General features: G+C 48.7%; 1 protein-coding gene across 1 annotated transcript; it reads left to right on the forward strand.

Annotated features, from left to right (window-relative positions):
* The first annotated feature begins 19721 nt into the window (after positions 1–19721).
* On the forward strand, positions 19722–20849 carry LOC118020601 (neuropeptide Y receptor type 4-2). Its single transcript, XM_035020332.1, has one exon. It carries the CDS (start codon positions 19722–19724, stop codon positions 20847–20849), a length of 1128 nt encoding a protein of 375 aa, XP_034876223.1.
* The last annotated feature ends 948 nt before the right edge of the window (positions 20850–21797 follow it).

Raw genomic sequence — 21797 nt, forward strand, 5'->3', positions numbered from 1 at the left:
TTTGAGTCTGGGTTCTGTCACATTGTAGCTGTGTGACTCTGAGCAAGTGAGTTACCCTCTCTGAACCTTATTATTATTATTTTTTCTAAATTGTTTCATATGGAGTCTTTCAGATGCTTTCTCTAAGAGTGGAGACAGTGACCTCCAGAATAAAGGCAAAATGTTACCATTATCCTCCTGATAGGACATTTCTTCCAGTGGTGAGCTTGAAGCCTGCAAGTGCTGGGTGGGATCCTGGCAGTTGCTATGCGTTGACTGGCACCCTGGTGAAGCTGATACCAAGGAGCTCTTTTCACTGCCTCCGTCTGACCCCTTATCAACATGGCACCAAATATTTACCAAGGTCTGGCTGGCGGTAGAAATGCTGGTCTTGATGGACTCTGAAAAACAAACTGAGGGTTCTAGAGGGGAGGGGGGTGGGAGGATGGGGTAGCCTGGTGGTGGGTATTAAAGAGGGCACATACTGCATGGGGCACTGGGTGTTATGCACAAACAATGAATCATGGAACACTACATCTAAAACTAATCATGTAATGTATGGGGATTAACATAAGAATAATAAAAAAAAAGAAATGCTGGTCTAAACGTTATTATGGGGTGGAGATGAGATCAAAACAGAGGCATCCTGGACTCATTACCTATATCCCCAGATATCATTATGTCATGTTACCTTTGATGGCCCAGAAAGTGTGCGGACTCCCTGAATTGTAAGAGATGGGATTTGGTGAGTGGAGGAAACCACCACCCATGTCGTGTGCGGCAGAGGACTAGGAGGGCCAGGGCAGGCTCTCGGCGTGCTTCCAGCTGGAGAACTCTCACTCCCGGAGGGAGCAGCGGCCCTTGGAGACACAACAGGCAGGCTGCCTGCGAACCAGACGTGGGATCGTTGTCTCTGGCCTCCCTCCCCGAACAGCAGGCAATAAGGGGGAGCGGACACTAGGGTGGGAGCATGAGGGTAGCACCCAGGAGGAGTGGGGAGCATCGCACCCCAGAAGGCTAACTTTTGGCACGTCCAGTCCAGCAACATTCCCCACACACCCCGGCCCCAGAGGCCGCCTTCACTACCTCCAGGCAACAAAACTAATAATGCTCGCTGCAGGCTCATAGTCTAACTAAGTCTAAGATGGGCCTTCCAACAACACCCTCCACACATTTGCAGAAAAAAACCACACCCAAATAGAGACACCAAGGAAATCGAGTTACATGAGCAAACAGGAGATTAAGGAAAAAAAAAAAGAAAATCTTAAGAAGGACGAAGTTATCAAATCCATTAAACAAGAGCAAGCAATTTTATTTTAAAAATTAAAATAAAATAGGGGTGCCTGGGTGGCTCAGTCGGTTAAGTGTCTGACTCTTGATCTCAGCTCAGGTCTTGATCTCAGGGTCCTGAGTTCAAGCCCTCTGCTGGGTTCCATGCTGGGCATGGAGCCTACTTAAAAAAAAAATTATAGTAAAATAATGAGGTTTTGGCAATGAAAAATATGATTATCAAAATATATTTAAAAAACTAAAGGGATGGGATTACTAGCCACCGTAACACAAGTGGAGGGGGATTTAGTGAGCTGGAAAAACAGGGCAGGGAATACTTCTAGAACCTAGTGCAAACATCCTAGAAAGACTGTCAGCTGTCTACCAAATTCCAGCCTCCCCCTTTTCCAGAGCACGGGTGGGACCATGGTTCCAGTCCCCAGCCACAGGCGAGGTGTGGTCACGTGACTGAATTCTGTCCAATGAATGCAAAAGAGGAGGGGCTGGGTCCCCTCCGGACTGAGGGTCTCTCTCTTTGTTGCTTTTCTCTCTCACCACCAGGTGGGGAAGAAGAAATCATCAAGTAGAAAATGGAAGAAAATATCAAAGAGGTGAAGAGAGGCAAGACTAAATTTAAGGGCCCACGCAGTGTCAAGCAGGATGAAAGGAAAAAAAAAAAAAAGAAAAGAAAAGAAATCCTGGCTTAAATCCTTGCTATGAAATTTCGAAACACCAAGGAGAGAGAGAACATCCTAAGAAGGGGAGGAAATTAATAAATAAACTCAGGAAATGAGTTTTCAACTAATATCAGTTTTCTCACTTGGCAACACTGAATACAAAAGACAATGGAGCAGTATTTTTGAAATTCTGGGGGACAACGGCTTTGAACTGACAAGGCTATACAGAACTGATCTGTAAGTCAAGTGTGAGTGTGAAGTAAAGACATCTGAAGGCAGAAAGCTCTGTTTACCACTGGCCTTATTGTCTGTGAATCTTATTTGAAAGAATTGCCGGAAGATGTACTTCAGCAAAATGAAATGTGAATCCAAGAAAAAGATGTGTGTTACAAGAAATATGTGATGAAAGATACCAGTAAAACTTAGTCATTCCAAATAATCAAGGATACTGTCAATATACTATATCGATTATATATATATAATATTATAAGAACCTGGAACAAAGATTCTAAATAACCTCAACATTGGGGGAAGTGATGAAAAAGATAAAAACGTGTTAAAAATGGAGATAATAATCCCCTTTTTTCATGGGCGCCTGGGTGGCTCAGTTGGTTAAGCGACTGCCTTCGGCTCAGGTCATGATCCTGGAGTCCCTGGATCGAGTCCTGCATCGGGCTCCCTGCTCGGCAGGGAGTCTGCTTCTCCCTCCAACCCTCCCCCCTTTCATGCTCTCTCTCTCTCAAATAAATAAATAAATAAAAAATCTTAAAAAAAATTCCCCTTTTTTCAAAAAGGGAAAAAATATGAAATCAGAAATGCAAGTCTCTTTTTAAGAGAGGAGTCACATTTAATTAAAGGGAAACTATGAAGCAAATCACTTGGACCTAAAATTGATTTGTTTATTCAGGTAATGTATTATAAGTTGCCTTCTCTGGGCTACTATGAAAATGGAATGATATAGTATATTTATGACTCTGTGAACTAAAACATAAAATCATTTTGCTGACAAATCTGATTGATGTCGAGGGCTCAAGTGAAATGAAATTTTATTCTGCTCTAACTTTATCACAAGTCATGGATCCTCCCTGCTCTGTTTCCTGAGGCTAAATATAAAGATACAACAATTATCTTTGTTATAACGATGTCCTTTATTATTCAGTTGTTTTTCCACAAAGCATGTCTTTACTCATCAAAAGTGTAATTTCTTAACTTACAAATGCGTCTGCACATCATGGCTTTTGAAATATATTTTCCTCGATTTTGTAAAACATGACCACGAGCAAAGGAGACAGTGGTGTTCAACAATTGTACCTATAGTTAATGACTCCACCTATAACTGACTCACTTCCTTTCATTCCTTCCAGTTTAGAGCTGAATTTTTTGGTTCCCCACAGTGTTATTACTGGGAGTTGAAATCGTTTATTCTGCTAGTTCTCCCTGCTGTATCTATTAAATATAAACTTGAGTTAAAAACAAGTGCTAAAGGGAAAAAAATGATGTCAATATCAAATGTTGGCGAGGATGTGGAGAAACTCGATCACACGTGCATTGCTGGTGGGAACGTAAAGTGGCATAGGGACTCTGGAAAACAGGTTGGCAGTTTCTTAAAAAACAAATAAGCAAACAAACAACCAACCAAACAAAGCTAAACTTGGAACTACTATTTGGACCAGGAATTGTACTCCTGCTATATTCATTCCCAAAATGAAAACTTATTTTTGCCCCCAAATTCTACACAAATATTTATAGTGGCTTTATTTGTAATAACCCCAAACTATTGGAACCAACCCAGAAGTCCTTCAACAAGTCACTGGTTAAATATGCGGTACATCCATACTGTGGAATACTTCTCAGTGACAAAAAGAAACAAAGTATGGCTCCATGCAGCAACTTAGGTGATTCTTCAGAGAATTATGCTGAACGCAAAAGCCAATCCCAAAAGCCTATGTACTGCGTGATTCCATTTATATAACATTCTTGAAATGACACAGTCATAGACATGGAGGAATATTAATGGTTGTCAGGGGTTACGGATATGGTGGGAGCAGAAGGTGGGAAACAAGTATACGTGGTTATAAAAGGTCAACAGAAGAACCCTTGCCATGGAAGTGTTCTGTATCTTGACTATTTCAATGTTGATATTCTGGTTGTGGTATTATACTGTAGTTTTGCAAGACGTTACCATGAGGGATAGAGATAAAGGGCATGAGGGATCTCTGTATTACATCTTAGAACTGCATGTGACTCTACAGTGATCTCAAATAAAAGTTTCTTTCTTTTTATTTTATTTTATTTTTTAAAATATTTTATTTATTTATTTATTTATGTGTGTGTGTGAGAGAGAGAGAGAGAAAGAAAGAGAGAGAGCGAGTGCACGCACACAAGCAGGGGGAGCGGGAGGGAGAGAGAGAGAAGCAGGCTCCCCGCTTAGCAAGGAGCCCAATGAGGGACTTGATCCCAGGACCCCAAAATCATGACCTGAGCTAAAGGCAGACGTTTAACCTACTGAGCCACCCAGGCGCCCTTTAAATAAAAGTTTCAATTAAAACTGTGCATTTGAGAATTTCTATACATACAATCCAATTCAGAATTTTGTTTATCTTAGGTATTAAGGTTCTCTTCTTGTTTGGGGTGGGGTATAAATTATTGTTCAAATATATTTTACTCTTCTCACCCACATCTCATCAGAAGAGTCTAGTTTTTGCTTCTATTAATGTTGGTAGTAGCTCTGTGTCTTGTTCTGGCTTTAGGGTGAGCAGAATGCAGTTCCTTGCCCCTTTACTTTGTGCTCAGCCACGCAGCTTGCTATGGCCAATGGATGTTAGCAAATGTGACTCAGATAGGACTGGAAATGAACTTGCAGAGCCAGGCTTGTCCTCTTGCACTTCTGCCGTCTGCGTGAGTAAAGCTTTTGAACTTGCCCTTCAGTTGGGGGGGTCCCAGAATGAGCACAGGTGGAGGAAGCTAAACCTCGGAGCCAAGTCCTGTTGGACCTGCAACTCAAAGCAGAGCTGGCCCATTGAGCCCAGCTTAGGTCAGCTAAACCCCAGGTGACCTGTAGTTGTTTGCATGTCACTGTTTGTATGCCATTTTGTGGTTATTTGTTACTCAGCAATAGCTGACCCATACAACATTATATCAGGTAAACGTGCTAGGACAGCACAGCTAAGCACAGTTTGAGATGAGGAATAGAATAGAGTGAGTTCTTCATCCAAGGCATATGGTAATCTGGTGGCTATTTTACCTAAAATCCCATCTGCACCCATTTGAGGAGTTTCTGGCTCAAAACTCCTTTTATAACATGTCTTGGGGAGTTGAACTCTATGTCCAGCATCCAGCACACATAGAACTTAAAACTATTTGTTCACCTCCTACACTGTTGGTGGGAATGCAAGCTGGTGCAGCCACTCTGGAAAGCAGTATGGAGGTTCCTCAAAAAGTTGAAAATAGAGCTACCCTACAACCCAGCAATTGCACTACTGGGTACTAACCCCAAAGATACAAATGTAGGGATCCGAAGGGGTATGTGCACCCCGATGTTTATAGCAGCAATGTCCACGATAGCCAAACTATGGAAAGAGCCAAGATGTCCATCAACAGATGAATGGATAAAGAAGATGTGGTATCTATATACAATGGAATATTATGCAGCCATCAAACCCCCTGAAATCTTGCCATTTGCAACGACGTGGATGGAACTAGAGGGTATTATGCTAAGCGAAATAAGTCAATCAGAGAAAGACAAGTATCATATGATCTCACTGATATTAGGAATTCTTAATCTCAGGAAACAAACTGAGGGTTGTTGGAGTGGTGGGGGGTGGGACGGATGAGATGGCTGGGTGATGGACATTGGGGGAGTACGTACTATGGTGAACACTGTGAATTGTATAAGACTGTACCCCTGAAACAAATAATACATTGTATGTTAAAAAAAATAGTGGGAAGTGAAAAACGAAGGGGGAGTAATTGGAGGGGGAGATGAACCATGACAGACTATGGACCCTGAGAAAGAAACTCAGGGTTTTAGAGGGGAGCAGTGTGGGAGGATGGGTTAGCCCGGTGATGGGTATTAAGGAGGGCACATATTGAATGGAGCACTGGGTGTTATACACAAACAATGAATCATGGATCACTACATCAAAAACTAATGATGTAATGTATGGTGACTAACATAACATAATAGAATAAAATAAAATAAAAAAAACCTATTAGACTATGGTTTGTTTGACTATGGACTGTTTGAATGCATCCCAGGAAGTCCCAGAAGGTCCCAGAACGCAGGGGATAAAAACAGTGTAGGCTGGACTGCTTTGGTATTTCTCCTTTGTCTTCCACAGAGGGGCAGGTGATGCACTGGGGTAGCAGAAGACAGGGACTATAGGTCTCTAGGGGAATGATGCCCTTTTGTCCTTGTCTTTCTCTTACTCTCTGCTAAGGAGGAAAAATGCTGTCCTCAGCTGGTCAGCTTCAAGATCATAGACTGTACTGGAGAAATGGAGTTTTAGTGACAAGTGGCAACTGTGCCCTCTTCCTCCTTTCTCTCTGGCTGGAGGGCATGTTTTGTATTGCCGTAGGTGGAGTAGAGGAGTGAAGCCTTGGTAAGGAGGGGCAGGGAAAAGGCACTGGAAGTCTAGCTTCACTTGGAGAGAGGCCGGGGCAGGGAGCCAGGGAAAGGCCAGCTGTCTGGGGTGGGAGGCAGGAAAGGTGTTGGCTGCCAGCTGACTTCCCTTATCTTCCTTTCCTGTAGCCAGAGAGGAGGTTATTTTATAGCCCATCTTCTTTATGGCCTCAGTAGGGAACAAAGGCAAACAAAGAACAAGTGATCCTTCAGGGTCTGGGGAGCCTCCTCCCACAGCAGATGTGCCTGCCACTTGGAGAGCTTTGTGGAAGACCAGACCTTTAGGGGCTGCCTGACCTAGAGGTCTCTCCTTCATGTCTCCCTTTCATGTGGTCTTGAAAAAGACTTCGAATGCATCCCGATCCTTTCAACCTTTGCATCCTCACCAGCTTGTCATGAGCTTGAACCAGTCTTGGCTCCATGTTCAGATGATGACACTGAGGCTGGGTGGTTGTTACCAAGCTTCTTTATCCTCTGTGCTGTGGATGCTATTTCATTTCTTTTATTTATTCTTTTCTTTAATAATTGTAATTATTCTTCTTTAATAGAAAGAAATGGGCTATATTCCTATTGCTTAGATAAATGATGTTGACATCCCCCCACCCTGATTATTTCTAGAGGTTGCAAATTTCAACTTTTATTTCTGTTTTATTCCATGAAGGTGAAAAATTTTATTATTATTTAAAAATATATAAACAATCTTAGACTTACAGAAAACTTACAAGTGAGTATAGAGAACATTAAAAAAAATTTCTGAACCATTTGAGAGTAAGCTGCAACAAGATGCTCATCTCCCCCAAAGAGTAGTTTTATTGTTTATTTCTTATAGAGAAGAACATTCTTCTGCTTACCCAAAAACACAACCATCATGATTCAGGCGATTAGCACTGATACATAACTACCCTCTCACCCCTAGGTTCCATTTACCAGTGGTCCCAAGATGCTTAGGTTTAGTTCTCACGAGTCTGGTCTCCTTTATTCTGAAACAGTTCTCCTGTCTTTCTTTGACTTTCATGGCCTTGACATGTTCTAAGACTACAGGCCAGGTATTGGTAGCATGTCCCTCACTTTGGGCTAGTCTGATGTTTCCTCTGGATTGGGTTCATTTTTATGCACCTTTGGCAGAAATATGACAGAAGCAATGATGTGTTCTTCTTGCATCCTATTATGGGCACGTGATTTCAGTTTGTAGCGTTAGTGATGGTGGTTGCTTTGATCATGTTGATTAGCGTGGTGACTTCCAGGCATCTCCACTGAAAAGTAACTAATTTTCTCTTTGTAATTAATAACTATTTTATGGTGAGGTACACTGAAGCCATGTAAATATCCTGTTGTTCATCAAACTTTCACTTTGCGCATTCAATTATTTATATTGGAGTGGACTCACAGGTTACTATTTTATCCAAGGGGCTAGTATCTATTACTACCATTATTTATTTTAATACTCACATTGTTCCAGATTTGGCCAGTAAGAGACCCTTCCAGCTGGATTCTGGGTCTTTTTAACATGCTCCATTGTTCTTAGAGCACTCTGTTGTTTTCTAGCTTCCAAAGGTCTTTCAGGCTCATCTTGTATGTTCCCTGTCCCTTGAATTCTTTTAATGGAAAGTGGCATTTAGAAGCCAAGTATGGGTGCTAGGAGTGCTCACCCTTATTGATCACTACTCCAAGGCTCTCTCAGTGGACAGAGTAAGGAGATGCGTGTGTGTGTGTGTGTATCTCACAATTGCATTCATATTTATTTATATACAGATCTTCCTTAACTTACAATGGGGTTATGTCCTGATAAACCTGTTGTGCTTTAAAAGTAATGTAAATTGAACGTGCATTTAATACACCTAACCTAACGAACATCATAGCTTAGCTAAGCTTAACTTACACATGCTCAGAACACTTCCATTAATCTACAGTTAGGCAAAATCATCTAACACAAAGCCCATTTTATAATAAAATGATGAATACTATGTAATTTATTGAATACTGTACTGAACATGAGAACAGAATTGTTGTATGGATAGCCGTTGTTCAGCCTCGTGATTGTGCGGCTGACTGGGAGCTGCTCACCGCCCAGCATCACGAGAGTATGGTACCACATATTGCTAGCCCAGGAAAAGTTCAAAATGCAGAATTCAAAGAACTGTTTCTACTGAATGTGTATGGCTTTCACACCCTCATAAAGCTGAAAAATTGTTTGAGTCGAACCATTGTAAGTGGGGTACCATGTGTCTATTGAAAACCCTGAGTTTACACAATACCTTCAATTCTGATTTAAAACCACAGCGCTCATTCTGGTTTTTGTTCCCCCTTCTGTGTTTGTAACTACCTTCTCCACTGGTGAGAAAACTGGCTCCAATTATCTTTAATACACTTGCTTTACTTGGTTGGTTGCCGTGCGTGGAGTGTCTCCCATAGCAGAACTCCCTTCCACCGGGACCTCCCTCTACTCTGGTTCTGGCTCTCCACCTTGGCTGTCCTCTTCTCTCACACAGATACCCTCTTCGTTGTATTTGAGCTCTAACACCCTGTGTTGGGCTGCCAATTCCCTGCCTCCTCACATGGACACTGTCTTTGTCCTGTTCTGACACACTATGTCACGCACCCCCCCACCATGGGATGCTATTCTCCTTGTACTTGGCTCTGACATGCTGGGCTGCTGGGGTTGCTACCCTATCCTGTGCAGATGTACTCCTTGCCCGCTGGGTTCCAACACCCGTTGGCTTGCCCCTTGTGGGGACATCTTCTCACTCAACTTGGGCTCCAACTCCTGTTCTTGGCCACCAGTCTCCCTAACCCTGGCCTCACCCTCATGGGACACCATCTTGCTCAGTTCTACCTAATGGCTTTTGGACTATATTGTTCCCTGTACCATGGAAGTATTTGGAACTAATTCTGGATATGGATATTCAGAAAGGAAGGGAATGGAAGAGCGACAGCATAAGTGCTTCAGAAATTTTTATTTTGAGCAGCACCCAGTAGATCTTTTCAATCTACATCTCTGGGAAAGTTTCTTTTATTATTGAGTACTTGGGTACTTTTTTACACTCCACCCAGATCCATTCTCCGCCATTGTTTTGGCCTTCTTTAAGCCCAGAGAGGCTGGATGATTCTTTGCTGGTTCGATTCCAGGTGGCTTTGGTCAATGGCAAGAACCCATAGGAGACTGGAAGTGGATGGAGAGAAGTTGGTATACTTCTTTCCTACTTCACTCTGTTTCAATGCTGAGTCTCTGGCTACAGTGGCATGTCTCCAGACTCTAGCAGCTCATTGGGTGGCCTTTCCTCCACAGTCCCCTGGCTCTGATGATACGATTTTTTCCCCCTCACTTCTTTAGCTGTAGGGTGGTAACTGCCCTGCCAATGTCTGGGTGCCGCACCATTTATTGTCTTTCCCCTTACTCCTACCCACTCCTCCATGTTACCTTTCAGTTAATGTCTCTTTTTTTTTTATTAAAAAAATTTTTTTTTAAGATTTTATTTATTTATTTGAGAGAGAATGAGAGAGAGAGAGCACATGAGAGGGGGGAGGGTCAGAGGGAGAAGCAGACCCCCTGCTGAGCAAGGAGCCCGACATGGGACTCGATCCTGGGACTCCAGGATCATGACCTGAGCCGAAGGCAGTTGCTTAACCAACTGAGCCACCCAGGCGCCCACAGTTAATGTCTCTTCATTTGACTATCTGGGGGTGAATTCCATTTCCTGCTGAGTCTATGACTGATATGCTACCTTTCATTTTCTTGGTTTTCCCCTCCTGGAACATTTATTAATTGGATAATGGATTATTTGTATTAATCATCTATGTCTTTTGTTTTTGCTCTTAGGTTTTCCATCTTTTTGTGTTTTGGCTCCACATGATAGGACATTTCCCTACTTTGTCCCCACCCCCATCCCTTCCAATAAAATGTTTTTCAACTTCAGCAATCATATATTTAATATTGAAGGGTTTTTTCTTGCTTTCTATCTCTCTTTTCCTAGCAATCTGCTCTTGTTTTACAAATACAGTAACTTCTTTAATCTGAGGATTAATGAACATGACTGGTCTCTTAAAGTTCTTTTCCAGTCCCTGAGTTACTTCAGTTTTATGTGGGGTCAATTATTTTGTTTATTTATCTTGACCTATCTCCTTTGTGCTGTTGATTTTCTAAATGTATGGGATTCTTTGATTCTCTGTTCATAGGAATGGGAAAATAAGCTGATTTTCCTGGATAGCTAACATGGCTTCCTTTTGCTATGGCTCTTCCAGGAACAAGTCAGGATAGCTGCTTGGAAGCTCTCTGTGTGGGGGACACACTCGCCAGCCTCCCTTTAGAATAAGTGTGTGGCGGGGTGAAATGGCAGGGACTTTTCACAGAGGGTTGGTTGTATGGGCTTGGTCTCCAAGAATGAGTAGGAGTTTTCCAAGTGGAGAATGAGCTCAATGAATCCAGGCTGTGGAAGCAACATCTACCCAAACCTGGATATGTGAAATGCAATGATATTCCCTAAAACGTAGAGTTTGAGTGGGGAAGGAGTCTGGGGGAGACACCTTAGAAGGTTTAAGGAGAAGCAGACTGACTTGAGAAACTCACCATGTTGGAGCGTGGGGTCCGTTAGGACCATGTTGGACTAATTCAGGTGGGAGTGTGGGTCTGGAGAGGTTTCAAACTAGAATTGCTGGAGCCTGCTCATTAGCTTTTGGGGGGAGGGGTGGCACTCAGGGGGGTGGAGGAACACAGAGGGGCCGGGGGCAATAGATCTTGAGGGCATGTTTCCTGTGCTAGGAGCCATTTGCATCTCATCTCATTTCTGCTTACAACAGCCCCCGAGGTGGATTTTATTATTAGCTCCATTTTACAGAAGAGAATTTGAGGCTTGGAGAGTTGGCCCCTGCTCCCAGCTCTTGACCAGTCACCATACTGGCTCTTAAGGTGGTGACAGTAACAGGTCTGATTTCTAATCTCAGCACATTGCCAGCAAGAGGGTGGTTGGGGTGTATCCCTCCTTCCTGACCCTCAGCTTTCTCGTTAGCCCGAGGAGACCTTGCAGTGGACCAAGGGGTCAAACTGCAAGCCATGGAGGGCTGACCATGCCTGAGGGATTAGTGCTTGCACTTAGCTCCAAGATGATTCACATAGAACATGCCTAAGGGGGTGGGAAGTGAGGTCCATCACTAGGCTGTTAAGAAGGCTCAATGTCTAGGAGGTCAGACAAAAAGCCAGCCACTTTTATGGTGCAGGAAGAACCCTACTGAGCCCCTTCCCCAGAGACTGCAGAATGTAGCCTGCCTGGCTGGCAGGCCCTCCCAGACTGGGGTCCTGGCCCCAGACTCCCACGAGAGGGGAAGTACAGTGCCCCATTTCTTGCTTGTGGCCTTTGCTTTCTTGGGGGGAGCTTCCGATGCTCCTGCTATGCTGGCTGCCCAGATCTGCTGCCGCCAGAGGGTGCTGTTTCCTTCCCCAGCAGAGGCAGAGAGTCTGACAGCCAGCTCCGGTAGTGTTGGTTTAACTAGGGATTCTGCGGTGAGGCGCTCCCTCCCCCTCTCAGGGGCACTACAGGGCTGGAGAAGGAGCTCAGACTGCGTTCAGATCCCAGGCTGGCCATCTACAATTTGGGTGACTGAGACAAGTCACTCTACTTCTTTGGGTCTCAGTTTTTTCACTGAGAAATGGGATGATCGCACTTCACCAGGTGGGCATGAGGAGGGAGTAAGAGCAGGTGCTCCGTTCACTGGCTGAAGAGGAACCAACGCTGCCTGAATTTTCCCTGCTGTCTCAGCTGCTTGGCTGTTCTCTGACCCACGGGGGTTAGGGCTCAGACTCCTGAGCCCCGGGCAGTGCTTCTCAAATGTGTACATGTGGCAGCCTGCCTGGAAGAGCTCCCCAGCAAGGCCTCAGAGGCTACAGGCAGCCCAGGCCGACACAGCGTCTGAGTTCTTGCCTGCACAGAGAGCAGGTGTCTATAAAAATCCCTGCCAGGTGAGTGGTTTCTGGATAGGAAATATTCTCTACTTTAGACTCCAGGAAGCCACAATTATGATTAGGTCCCATTAAATGCATACCTTCCTTCCTTTGTTGGATGCTGCCTCTGTGTGTGGACCCATGCTGGGCTTTGGGGGGCAGAGGAAAGACTGGTGCCCTCGAGATGGGGAGTGGGGAGACGAGGATGCTGGGGAGCCACCTGCCTCTGCCATTGAGCATGGAGGGCTGCAGAAATGCATCCTAGCAGAAGGGTCATTGGAAAGCCCTTGTGAACAGAGGCATGGGTTTGGCAGGCCAGATCTGAGTATTTCTTAGCCGAGTGACTTTGGGGGAGTTGCTCGATCTTGGACTCTCACTTGGTTTCATCAGTAAAGTAGGAATAAAAATGCCTACCTCTTGGAGCTGTTGTGATGATCAAATAAGGCCATGTTTGTAGAGTCCACACATGCCATAAATGGCAGGTGCCATTCTAGAAAGGGCCACTGCTCACAGCTCCAGGGCCATGTCCATAGATGAATGGTACCTCTGGGGTTACCTGGTATGTGTGTGGGAGGAGCGGCTGGAGGTGTGGGTCATATTATAGGAGAGCCTGTCCCAAATGTAGGACGTTCCCTTGAAGCAGATCTGTTACTCTCAGGAGGTCCTCCAAGCACATACTCAATTTTACTGTGTGGCCTCCTCGGGGAAGAAAATGACAAGTTAGTGTATTTAAAACAGGAGCAGCCCTTGTAAACTAATCCTGTTCCATTCCAGCCAAGTCCTGCGTCACCTGGGCTCTGATGGAGAAGTGCTTTCTCTGTTAATTCTCATTACAACTACCTTGGAGGCCCTTCCAGCACCCCTAAGTCCCTCCTGACCATCCCACCCGTGCCTCTGGAAGCCTCCTTGCTAACATTCTCCAGCGACACTGCCTCCCGTTCTCTCCAGGGGCCAAAGGCCTCCAGCCTCAGGGCCTGTGCCCTTGCTGTGCCCTCTGCCTGGACCACCCATCTAGAGCTGACCTATTTCCCCATTCTGAGGAAACTCATTTACTTGTCCCTTGTTAGTCTCCCTCCCAGGACCAGGAGCTCCAGGATGACACAGGACAGGGACTCCGTCTTGTTCTGGGCCCAGCAGGAGAGCCAGGCTCATAGGAGGCCTGCAATTAGTATTCGAGAACCAGTTTCCGAAAGGCCCATTTCTCGGATGAGGACACCGAGGCCCAGGCAGGGAGAGCAGCGCAGTCCCAGGCGGTGGCGTGCGGGGCCGGGCGGGCGCGGGATGTGGGGCGGCCCGCGTGCGGGGCCGGCGCGGCAGGGCGGGCGGTGGGGCTCGCGGGCGCGGCTCCCTCGTGGGCGGGCAGACTGGGGCGCGCGCGGGAGCGGCGGGCGGCGCAGGACCGAGCCGAGCCGGCCAGCGGGCGGACGGGCAGGGCGGCTGGGCTCCGCACGCAGAGAGCGCCGGGGCCGCCGGAGCGGGTAGGTGGGCGCGGGCCCCGCGACGGGCCCCGTGGGTGCGGGGGGCTCAGGGGCCGGGAGTCCTCCGGGAAGCCGCGCGCGCCGCCTGCCGCCGGGCGCCTGGGGAGGGGGCGCCGGGTGGGCTTCAGATGAGCCCAGGGCTCGGAGCCACACGGCCGGGAGGGGGTGGGGTCAGGGGTGGAGGGCGGGGGTGGGGGGAAGCCCCCAGCCGCTCGTGTGGACTCGGGCTCCCGCAGTGTCCTCACCTGAAACGTGCATGGCCCGCTACCGAGCTCACCCTGTGGGCTGCGAGGAGAGAAGTGAGGGGCGCATGGAAAGTGGGCACCTGCGGCATTAGGAGACCAGGAGCTGCCTGCTGAAATTTCAGGAAACAAAATAGACGTCCTTTTCCATTCTTACTTCACAGGAAATTGATATTATTTGTGTTCGTTCTTAGTTTTCCTCTGACTGATGGGGAACGCAGGCGAGGGGGGAGACCTCTCCCAGAGGTTCAGATGTTCCCGCCTTGTCTCGACAGCCGCCTGGAAACTAAATCCGGAGTCACCATTTTACTGCCCTCATCCAGTGATCCCCTACCCTCCTTCCCCGAATCACCACCCCTGGGGTGTACCTGGAGGATCTGAGCTCTGGTCCTCCTCACTGGGCATCTCTGAGGTATGCAGTGGGGAGTGAGGGACAGTCTTGGTATGAGGTCCCCTGCGGGGGGGCGGGTAGGGGGGCGCAGTCTCCCAGAAAGGTCTGAAGTGGTCACTGTGGCCCCAGCTCAGCAACCCTGGGGAGTGGATGTGGTCCCCTGGAGGCTGTGAGGGACTGACCCTTGGAAGGTATGGGTCCTTGCTCAGTCATAGCCCTTCAAGCCTGTGTCTCCTCCTGGGGGGGGGGGGGGGGGGCTGTGCTCTGTCACTGTGGGGGAGGCCTCTGAGGTTCCAGATTGTGTCAGTAAGGAGGCAACTCTAAGAGTGTCATTACATTGGGGACCCCCAGCGCAGGTCTCCTTGGGAAGGATGAGGACCTGAAGGGGCTGGGTGGTCCTTGGCGCCACAGGGGAGCCAGCAGCTGGGACCAAGGGCCAAAGCACTCCACCTGACCAACAGATGCCCCTGGGGTACCTTCTCATTTGGCTGAGCCACCTCCCAGCACCCTTCGGCGCTCACTGGGACCCTGGGCTCTGTCAAGCTTTGTCAGGGACCTTGGATATTCATCTCCAACCCTGCCTCTGCCCCTTTGTTCCCATATGTTAGCTTGTGTCTTGCTTAAGCATGGGCTCCACTTCCCTTTTCAACATCTGTCTGGCAGGTCCCAGTGCAGGGATTTCAGAGTCAGACTGCTGGGTTTCAAACCCCGTCACTTACTAGCTGTGGGACGTCAGTCAGGTCCCTTCCTCTAACTGGGTCTCAGCGTCCCCCTCTTGAAAATGGAGCAGATAGGAGATTGAACCACATGAATTTGCCGTGTTTGCAGGGCAACAATGGTTGGATACTGGCAATTTCATGTGGTTCAGCCTAGTAATGCCTTCCCTGCAGGGCTGTGGTGTGGATTAATGCTCAGTGGGGTATCAGGTGCCCAAAGCTCAGGGACAGCTGATGTCCCTTCTGCCCTCTGTCTCCCAGGAATGCGTGTGTTCTCCAGGGTGAGGCAAGCCCCTCCCTCCTTGGACTCTCCCCTCTAAGACTGGGCTCCCTCATGCCCTCTCCTGCCTGCCCTTCCAACTCCCACCCCTGCTGCCCTGGGCGCACCAGGCTCAGATCCTGCCCCTCCCCAGGTGCAGCCTCTTGGGCTGTTTGGGCATCTCCCGGGATGTCCAGGGGACCAATCTCAAAACAGAGTCTTATCTGTCTACATGCTGGCTGACTGCCTCTGTGTCCCTCAGAATCCTGGGGTCTCATCTATAGACGGGGCAGTGTGAGTGAGGGGCAGCGTGAGGCCTGTCATGAATATCTCTCGGGCTAGTTGCTGGCCTGTGGACAGCACAGCCTTGGGCTCTGACAGGCAAGCAGTGGGAGTGTGGCCCTTTCTGGCCCTGGATAGAGACGGGTACTCCCCCGTGGGGCGGGGCTCAGAGCAGGAGCGCTCTGCAATAGGGCTGGTGCCGTTTGGAGGCTGGGCGCTGGGCAAAGCATTAGAGTCAGGTGATTGCTCCCAGCTCTGTGCCCCCCTGCAGGACTTCCTAAAGAAGCTTTGGGTCAGAGCTGGAGCCAGGTGCACTCGGAGGCCTGGGCATGGGTTTGTATGATCACTGTGGCCAGTTCCTCATGGTGGAAGAGAGTGAGGTCCCCTCGGGTGGAGTTGGTGGGATGCGTGGGAAGAGAAGGAAACTGACGTTCGATGAGCACCTGCTCTATGCCAGGCTGGTCTTGTTGCAAAATGGGCAGCTCAACTTCCCAGGAGGTGGCAGAGAGAGTTCCTGAACAGGACCTGGTCCACTGAATTGTATTATTTGTCCAAGGAACTAAGATGGAGACTGAACCTGAAAGAGTCTATGGGAGGGAGAACTCTAGGGTCCTACTTTTCAGACTCCTTTTGTTCCCATTTCATCCCCTGACCTAGGAAGGAACCAGGCCCTCCTGTAAGATAAGTATTGCTCCCCCCCCCCCATATAGCTGAGGGAACTGAGGCTCAGAAAGGTTCAGTGACTCTCCCAAAGCCACCCTGCTGATAGGTGGCAGGGCTGGAATTGGAACCCAGGACAAGTACATGGCCTGCTGGCCTCCCTAGGATCCTGATGTTTCTCTACTGTTTTTCCAGATGCCAGTGTTGGTTTGGCCCCCAGACAACTGGGGAGACAGGGCTACAGCCTGCTCTTGAGTGAAAAGCTCCCCCTCTCCTGCCAGCAGCAAGGTGATCCACTCCTTTCAACCACATGGTCTCACTGGGACCATTCTTAACCCTGAACTCTTAAGTCCCAGTTGGTGGAGTTGTGGCTGGATCATGATAGCTTTTCACCAGGCTCTGGTGGCATCTAAGTCCTATCTCCTTCTTTACTTGATTCTGCTCAGGAGCACCTCCCCCAAGAGATCCTCTGTTCCGGAGACCCCCCACCTCTCAGAATGTTCTATGAAAGAAATCCAGCTTTTCTGCTGACCTGGGGCTCTTGGATTTGAGTCACTGCCACCTTGACCCTGGAGTGTGCTTCTGGAAATCCTCAGTCCTGGTGCACAGAGGGCCTTTCTGGGGTGGGGGCTCATGGAGTCTCCTCCTGGTGGGCCCCTCTCAGCCTCTGCAGAAACATGCAGAGGCCGCTGACAGTTCCATTCCTTTTCTGGTCCTGTCCCCATGCTCACTTTCCTGCCTTGCTGCTCTCCCAGTCCCAGCACTTCCCTCGTCTGCCTGTTCCCACCAGCTGCTGGGATCGGCTGATTTGCATTCAGGTATTCGTGTGGTCTAGTCAGCAGTGACAGGTGTGGGGTGTCCCGGGCCACACATGCCCATCCCTTGTGTTAGCCCTTTATGGCTTCTCTAAGAAGGGGCCTGCAAGCCAGGCAGAACCCCAGTGCTGTCTTCTTCGGCCCTCCCTTTCCTCCTGTCCTGGACCTCTTCCTCAGTCTATTCTTTACATCCAAATGATTTTTCTAGAATGGACGTGGGCTTGTTGGCCAGCATTCCTGCTCTGGCCCACCTCTCCAGTCTCATTGCTTACCACTGCCTTCCACCTACGCGGGGCTCCGGTTATTCTGAACAGCCTGCTGTTCTCTGAGGAGTCTCTGCTCTTCCCTGCCTCCCTATCTTTGTGCATGCTGTTCCCTGCACCTTGAATTCCTTCCTCTATTTGGTCCACTGAATGGCTGAGTCCTTTTCAACTTTGGGGCTGTGCCTCAATGTCACATCTTCTCTCATCTTCCTGTTTCCTCTCCGATCTCCCAGCTCACGGGCATTGCATTCATACTGGCTTTGGCCATGGCGATATGACCTTGAGGCTCACCTGTGTTCCTGGGGGCAGTTCTGTGGTCTGGGAGGGACATGGCTGTATGTCATCCTCACCCTTGTTTCTAGCATGGGGCTTGGCACATGTTTATTGAGTGAATGAAGACGTGAGGACTTTCTGGAGCCCTCCCCATCCACGAACTCTGCTCTGATCATGCTGTCCTTGGCTAGTTTGGAGCCTCTGGCATTACTCCTGCCATTGACCCAGCCCTGGTTGATGGTCAGCCAGAGCCTGGGGTGTCTCTCCCATTGGCTGCTTCTAAGCACAGTGCACCCACCACCGTTTTGTGCAGCTTTGGCTGCTTTTGGACTCACATACTGGGCCTTGCATTTGGCCTTGCTACATTTCATTTTGTCAGGTTCTATTCCAAACAGTCCTTTCTGCCAGAAGACTATGGTGCCAGAAAAATCCTCCTGCCTCTGATATTCAGTAGCCAAAATAACCAGACTATAAACTGTCAGTTGAATTTATGACTTGATCTTGTAAATGGCCAAATGTAGCTCATCTTTATAAACCAAATCAAACGCATGGTGAGTGACATTTAGGACACGAGACATACAGATTTTCCTGATCTCTGGTTAATTTTGGCCATACTCTGTAAAAACTGCTTTTAAATTAGCACTTGATCATGAAGAATATATATATGTTCACAAATGGAGTTGAGCATTCTGTGGGACTTAAAGAATATCTGAACTAGGGTCTTCCTCTGTGAACGGTGTATATCACAATGGAACTCGAGGAGCACGTTCATGAGAATCATCTGGGCCACTTGTTAAGATACAGGTGCCTGGGCCCCATCCCAGACTCACTTCATTGCATCTCCTGGTGAGGGGCTCTGGAGTCTGCACTTTTGACATGCCTCTAGAAGGATTCTGATGCTTCCTGAGGGTTGGGAACTGCCCTGGGGGATTAATGACAGCTAGAGACCCCGTGACGAAGGTGAATCACAGTGGTATGTGGAAAGATCTGGGAACTCTCTAAGTCAGAGTATCTGTCACTGGCATTACCACCTGGAGATTCTAGAGTCCAAATTCCAATTTGGTCTTAGCAGAGGGTCCCTTGTGTTGAGGAGACAGCAGGGGAAAAGAGATAAGCCGTGCCAGGGCATGGAGCTGTGGACCAGGCTGGTGTGCTTGAGATCTGCAAGCTAGTTCAGGTGACTTGAGCATGGGCAGCGCAGTGAGTGGGCAGCCCGTAATCTTGGCCCTGCACGTGTGCAGCATGATGGGCAGGAGGAGAGACCTGGTGTGCAGATGACCCAGTCTTTGCATCCGTGGCAGTCTTCAACTCTGCCGTGTGTCACCTGAGAAACAAGGCTGGCAGGGCAGGTAGGGCCTGAGACCAGGAGGGTGTACTGAGTGTTGAGCTCTGAGGTTTGGTTTTATCCTCAAGGGCAGGGGGCTCTGTGGAAGGACCTGAGCACACAGTGGCATTTGCTGCTGTCTCTATTTGGATAAAATGTGACAAGAGGATTTCTGCCCATACTCCCTAAACAGTTCTGTCTTTGTACTCTGCGTACAAAACTCTAGTTTCTTTATCATTAAAACAGCCTGGAAGCCTGAGGTCAAAGGCAATGTGTATGACAAATTCTGGCATCAGACCAGGATTCACATCTGAGCTCTTTGACTGATTAGCTGTGTGACCATGGGCAAGTTGCTTTACATCTCTGAGCCTCAGGTCCTCCAGGTCCCAGCAGCCTTGGGATGGCAGAAGCTATGAACCTCTCTATGTGGCTCCCACCTCTCCCTGGATTCCGCACAGGAGGCAGGATCCCTGAGTACCATTGCTCTGTTTGCTTTGTAGGCATCGTCATTGAATCTTCCAGAATCTTCTCACCTGCACCATGAACATCTCGCACTTCCTGGCCTTGCTGCTCCCAGGATCCCCTCAGGGTCAAAACAGGAGCAGATCAAGAAGCATCCCGTACAACTTCTCGGACCACTGCCAGGATTCTGTAGACCTGATGGTCTTCATTGTCACCTCTTATAGCATCGAGACTGTTGTGGGGGTCCTGGGCAACCTCTGCCTCATATACGTGACCATTAGGCAGAAGGAGAAGGCCAATGTGACCAACCTGCTCATCGCCAACCTGGCTTTCTCTGACTTCCTCATGTGCCTCATCTGCCAGCCACTCACAGCCATTTACACCCTTATGGACTACTGGGTCTTTGGGGAGGCCCTTTGCAAGATGTCCGCCTTCATCCAGTGTATGTCGGTGACAGTCTCCATCCTTTCGCTTGTCCTTGTGGCCCTGGAGAGACATCAGCTCATCATCAACCCAACAGGCTGGAAGCCCAGTGTCTCCCAGGCCTACCTGGGGATTGTGGTCATCTGGCTTGTCGCCTGCTTCCTCTCCCTGCCCTTCCTGGTCAACAGTGTCCTAGAGAAAGTCTTTCACAGGAACCACTCCAAGGCTGTGGAGTTTCTGGCAGATAAGGTGGTCTGTACTGAGTCATGGCCGCTGCACCACCACCGCATCATCTACACCACCTCCCTGCTGCTCTTCCAGTACTGCGTGCCGTTGGCCTTCATCCTGGTCTGCTACGTGCGCATCTACAGGCACCTGCGGAAGCGGAAGCGGGTGTTCCGAAAGGGCACCTACAGCTCGCAGGTGTGGCAGATGAAGCGGATCAATGCGATCCTTGTGGCCATGGTGGGTGTCTTCGCCGTGCTCTGGCTGCCCCTGCACGTGTTCAACAGCCTCGAGGACTGGTACCATGAGGCCATCCCCATCTGTTATGGCAACCTCATCTTCTTGGTGTGCCACCTGCTTGCCATGGCCTCTGCCTGTGTCAACCCTTTCATCTATGGCTTTCTCAACACCAACTTCAAGAAGGAGGTCAAGGCCCTGGTGCTGACATGTCAGCAGAGTGCCCGTGTGGAAGAGTGCGAGCATCTGCCCCTGTCCACGGTGCACACGGAGGTCTCCAAAGTGTCTCTGAGGCTCAGTGGCAGGTCTAACCCCATTTAGTCTGGTCTAAAGCTTCTCCCTGCCATGTTCATTACAGGCTCCACCATTTAGCTAAGTGGGCCAATTGCATCATTACTGGCAATGTTACTGGCATTCTGGTGGCACTCCATCACTACTGGCTTTCTGGAACCCAGAGAGGCTGGCCAGAGCCTATTTTTGCACCCATTTGCCTTGTGAAGCCTGACATTCAGATGGTCCAGCTGTTTGTTCCTGGGAGAAATCTGAGTCTGGATTCCACAGGTCACAGCATGCCTTGCAGCCTGAGCAGGTGCCAGAAGCAGAGACGCTTGTAGCAGGCAGAGTTCATTCTGGTAATTCACAAACAGATGCTCAGCCTGGGAACCCAAGGCTTTCACCTCTGCCAGCGAGACTGTGAGGTCACTGTGGGCTGAGGGAAGGAGCCCGTGGGGTCAGAGCTCTGGACCTTGGTCAACCCCTCACCTCTGGGAGAGCTGTTGTTGGTGGTACAGAAGTCTATGAAGGCAAGATAGAGGGATTACTGTCATGTGATTAGCATATTGTGTTGGAGAACACGGATCCTGGTAATCTTGGATCCTCGTGCTCCTCTGTAGGAGGAAAAGTCCAGCCTGAGCAACAGGAATCCCAGGATTCACATCCTGTTCCATCTTTCTCTTTCACTGCCTCTGCCACCTTAGGTGGAAACAAGCCTGCAAGTATCTCCCCTTGATAAGCACCTTGAGGGGGACATCTGCATTGTCTTAGAGCTGGTCCTCCATACCGAGGACAGGCCCTGGTGCAGGGAGAGGGCTCCAGCAAGGGAGGCTGATGGCAAACGTGCCCCTGCTGAGTACTCAGCTGAGCACAGACGCCCTGCACCACGGTCCAGCATGGGAAGGGCTCAGGCTGCTGCAGCCATGCTCTTACCCCCCCCTTCCTAGCCTGCAGGACTTCTCTTGACAAGGCAGCAGTCCAGGAAATCTGTGACCC

The sequence above is a fragment of the Mirounga leonina genome, unplaced genomic scaffold, assembly GCF_011800145.1.
Source record: "Mirounga leonina isolate KUSES-001 unplaced genomic scaffold, KU_Mleo_1.0 Mir_114, whole genome shotgun sequence".
Taxonomy (NCBI): Eukaryota; Metazoa; Chordata; class Mammalia; order Carnivora; family Phocidae; genus Mirounga; species Mirounga leonina.

Excerpts from the sequence above, each read along its gene's own strand:
- LOC118020601 (XM_035020332.1), top strand. The coding sequence starts at position 19,722 with ATGAACATCTCGCACTTCCTGGCCTTGCTGCTCCCAGGATCCCCTCAG.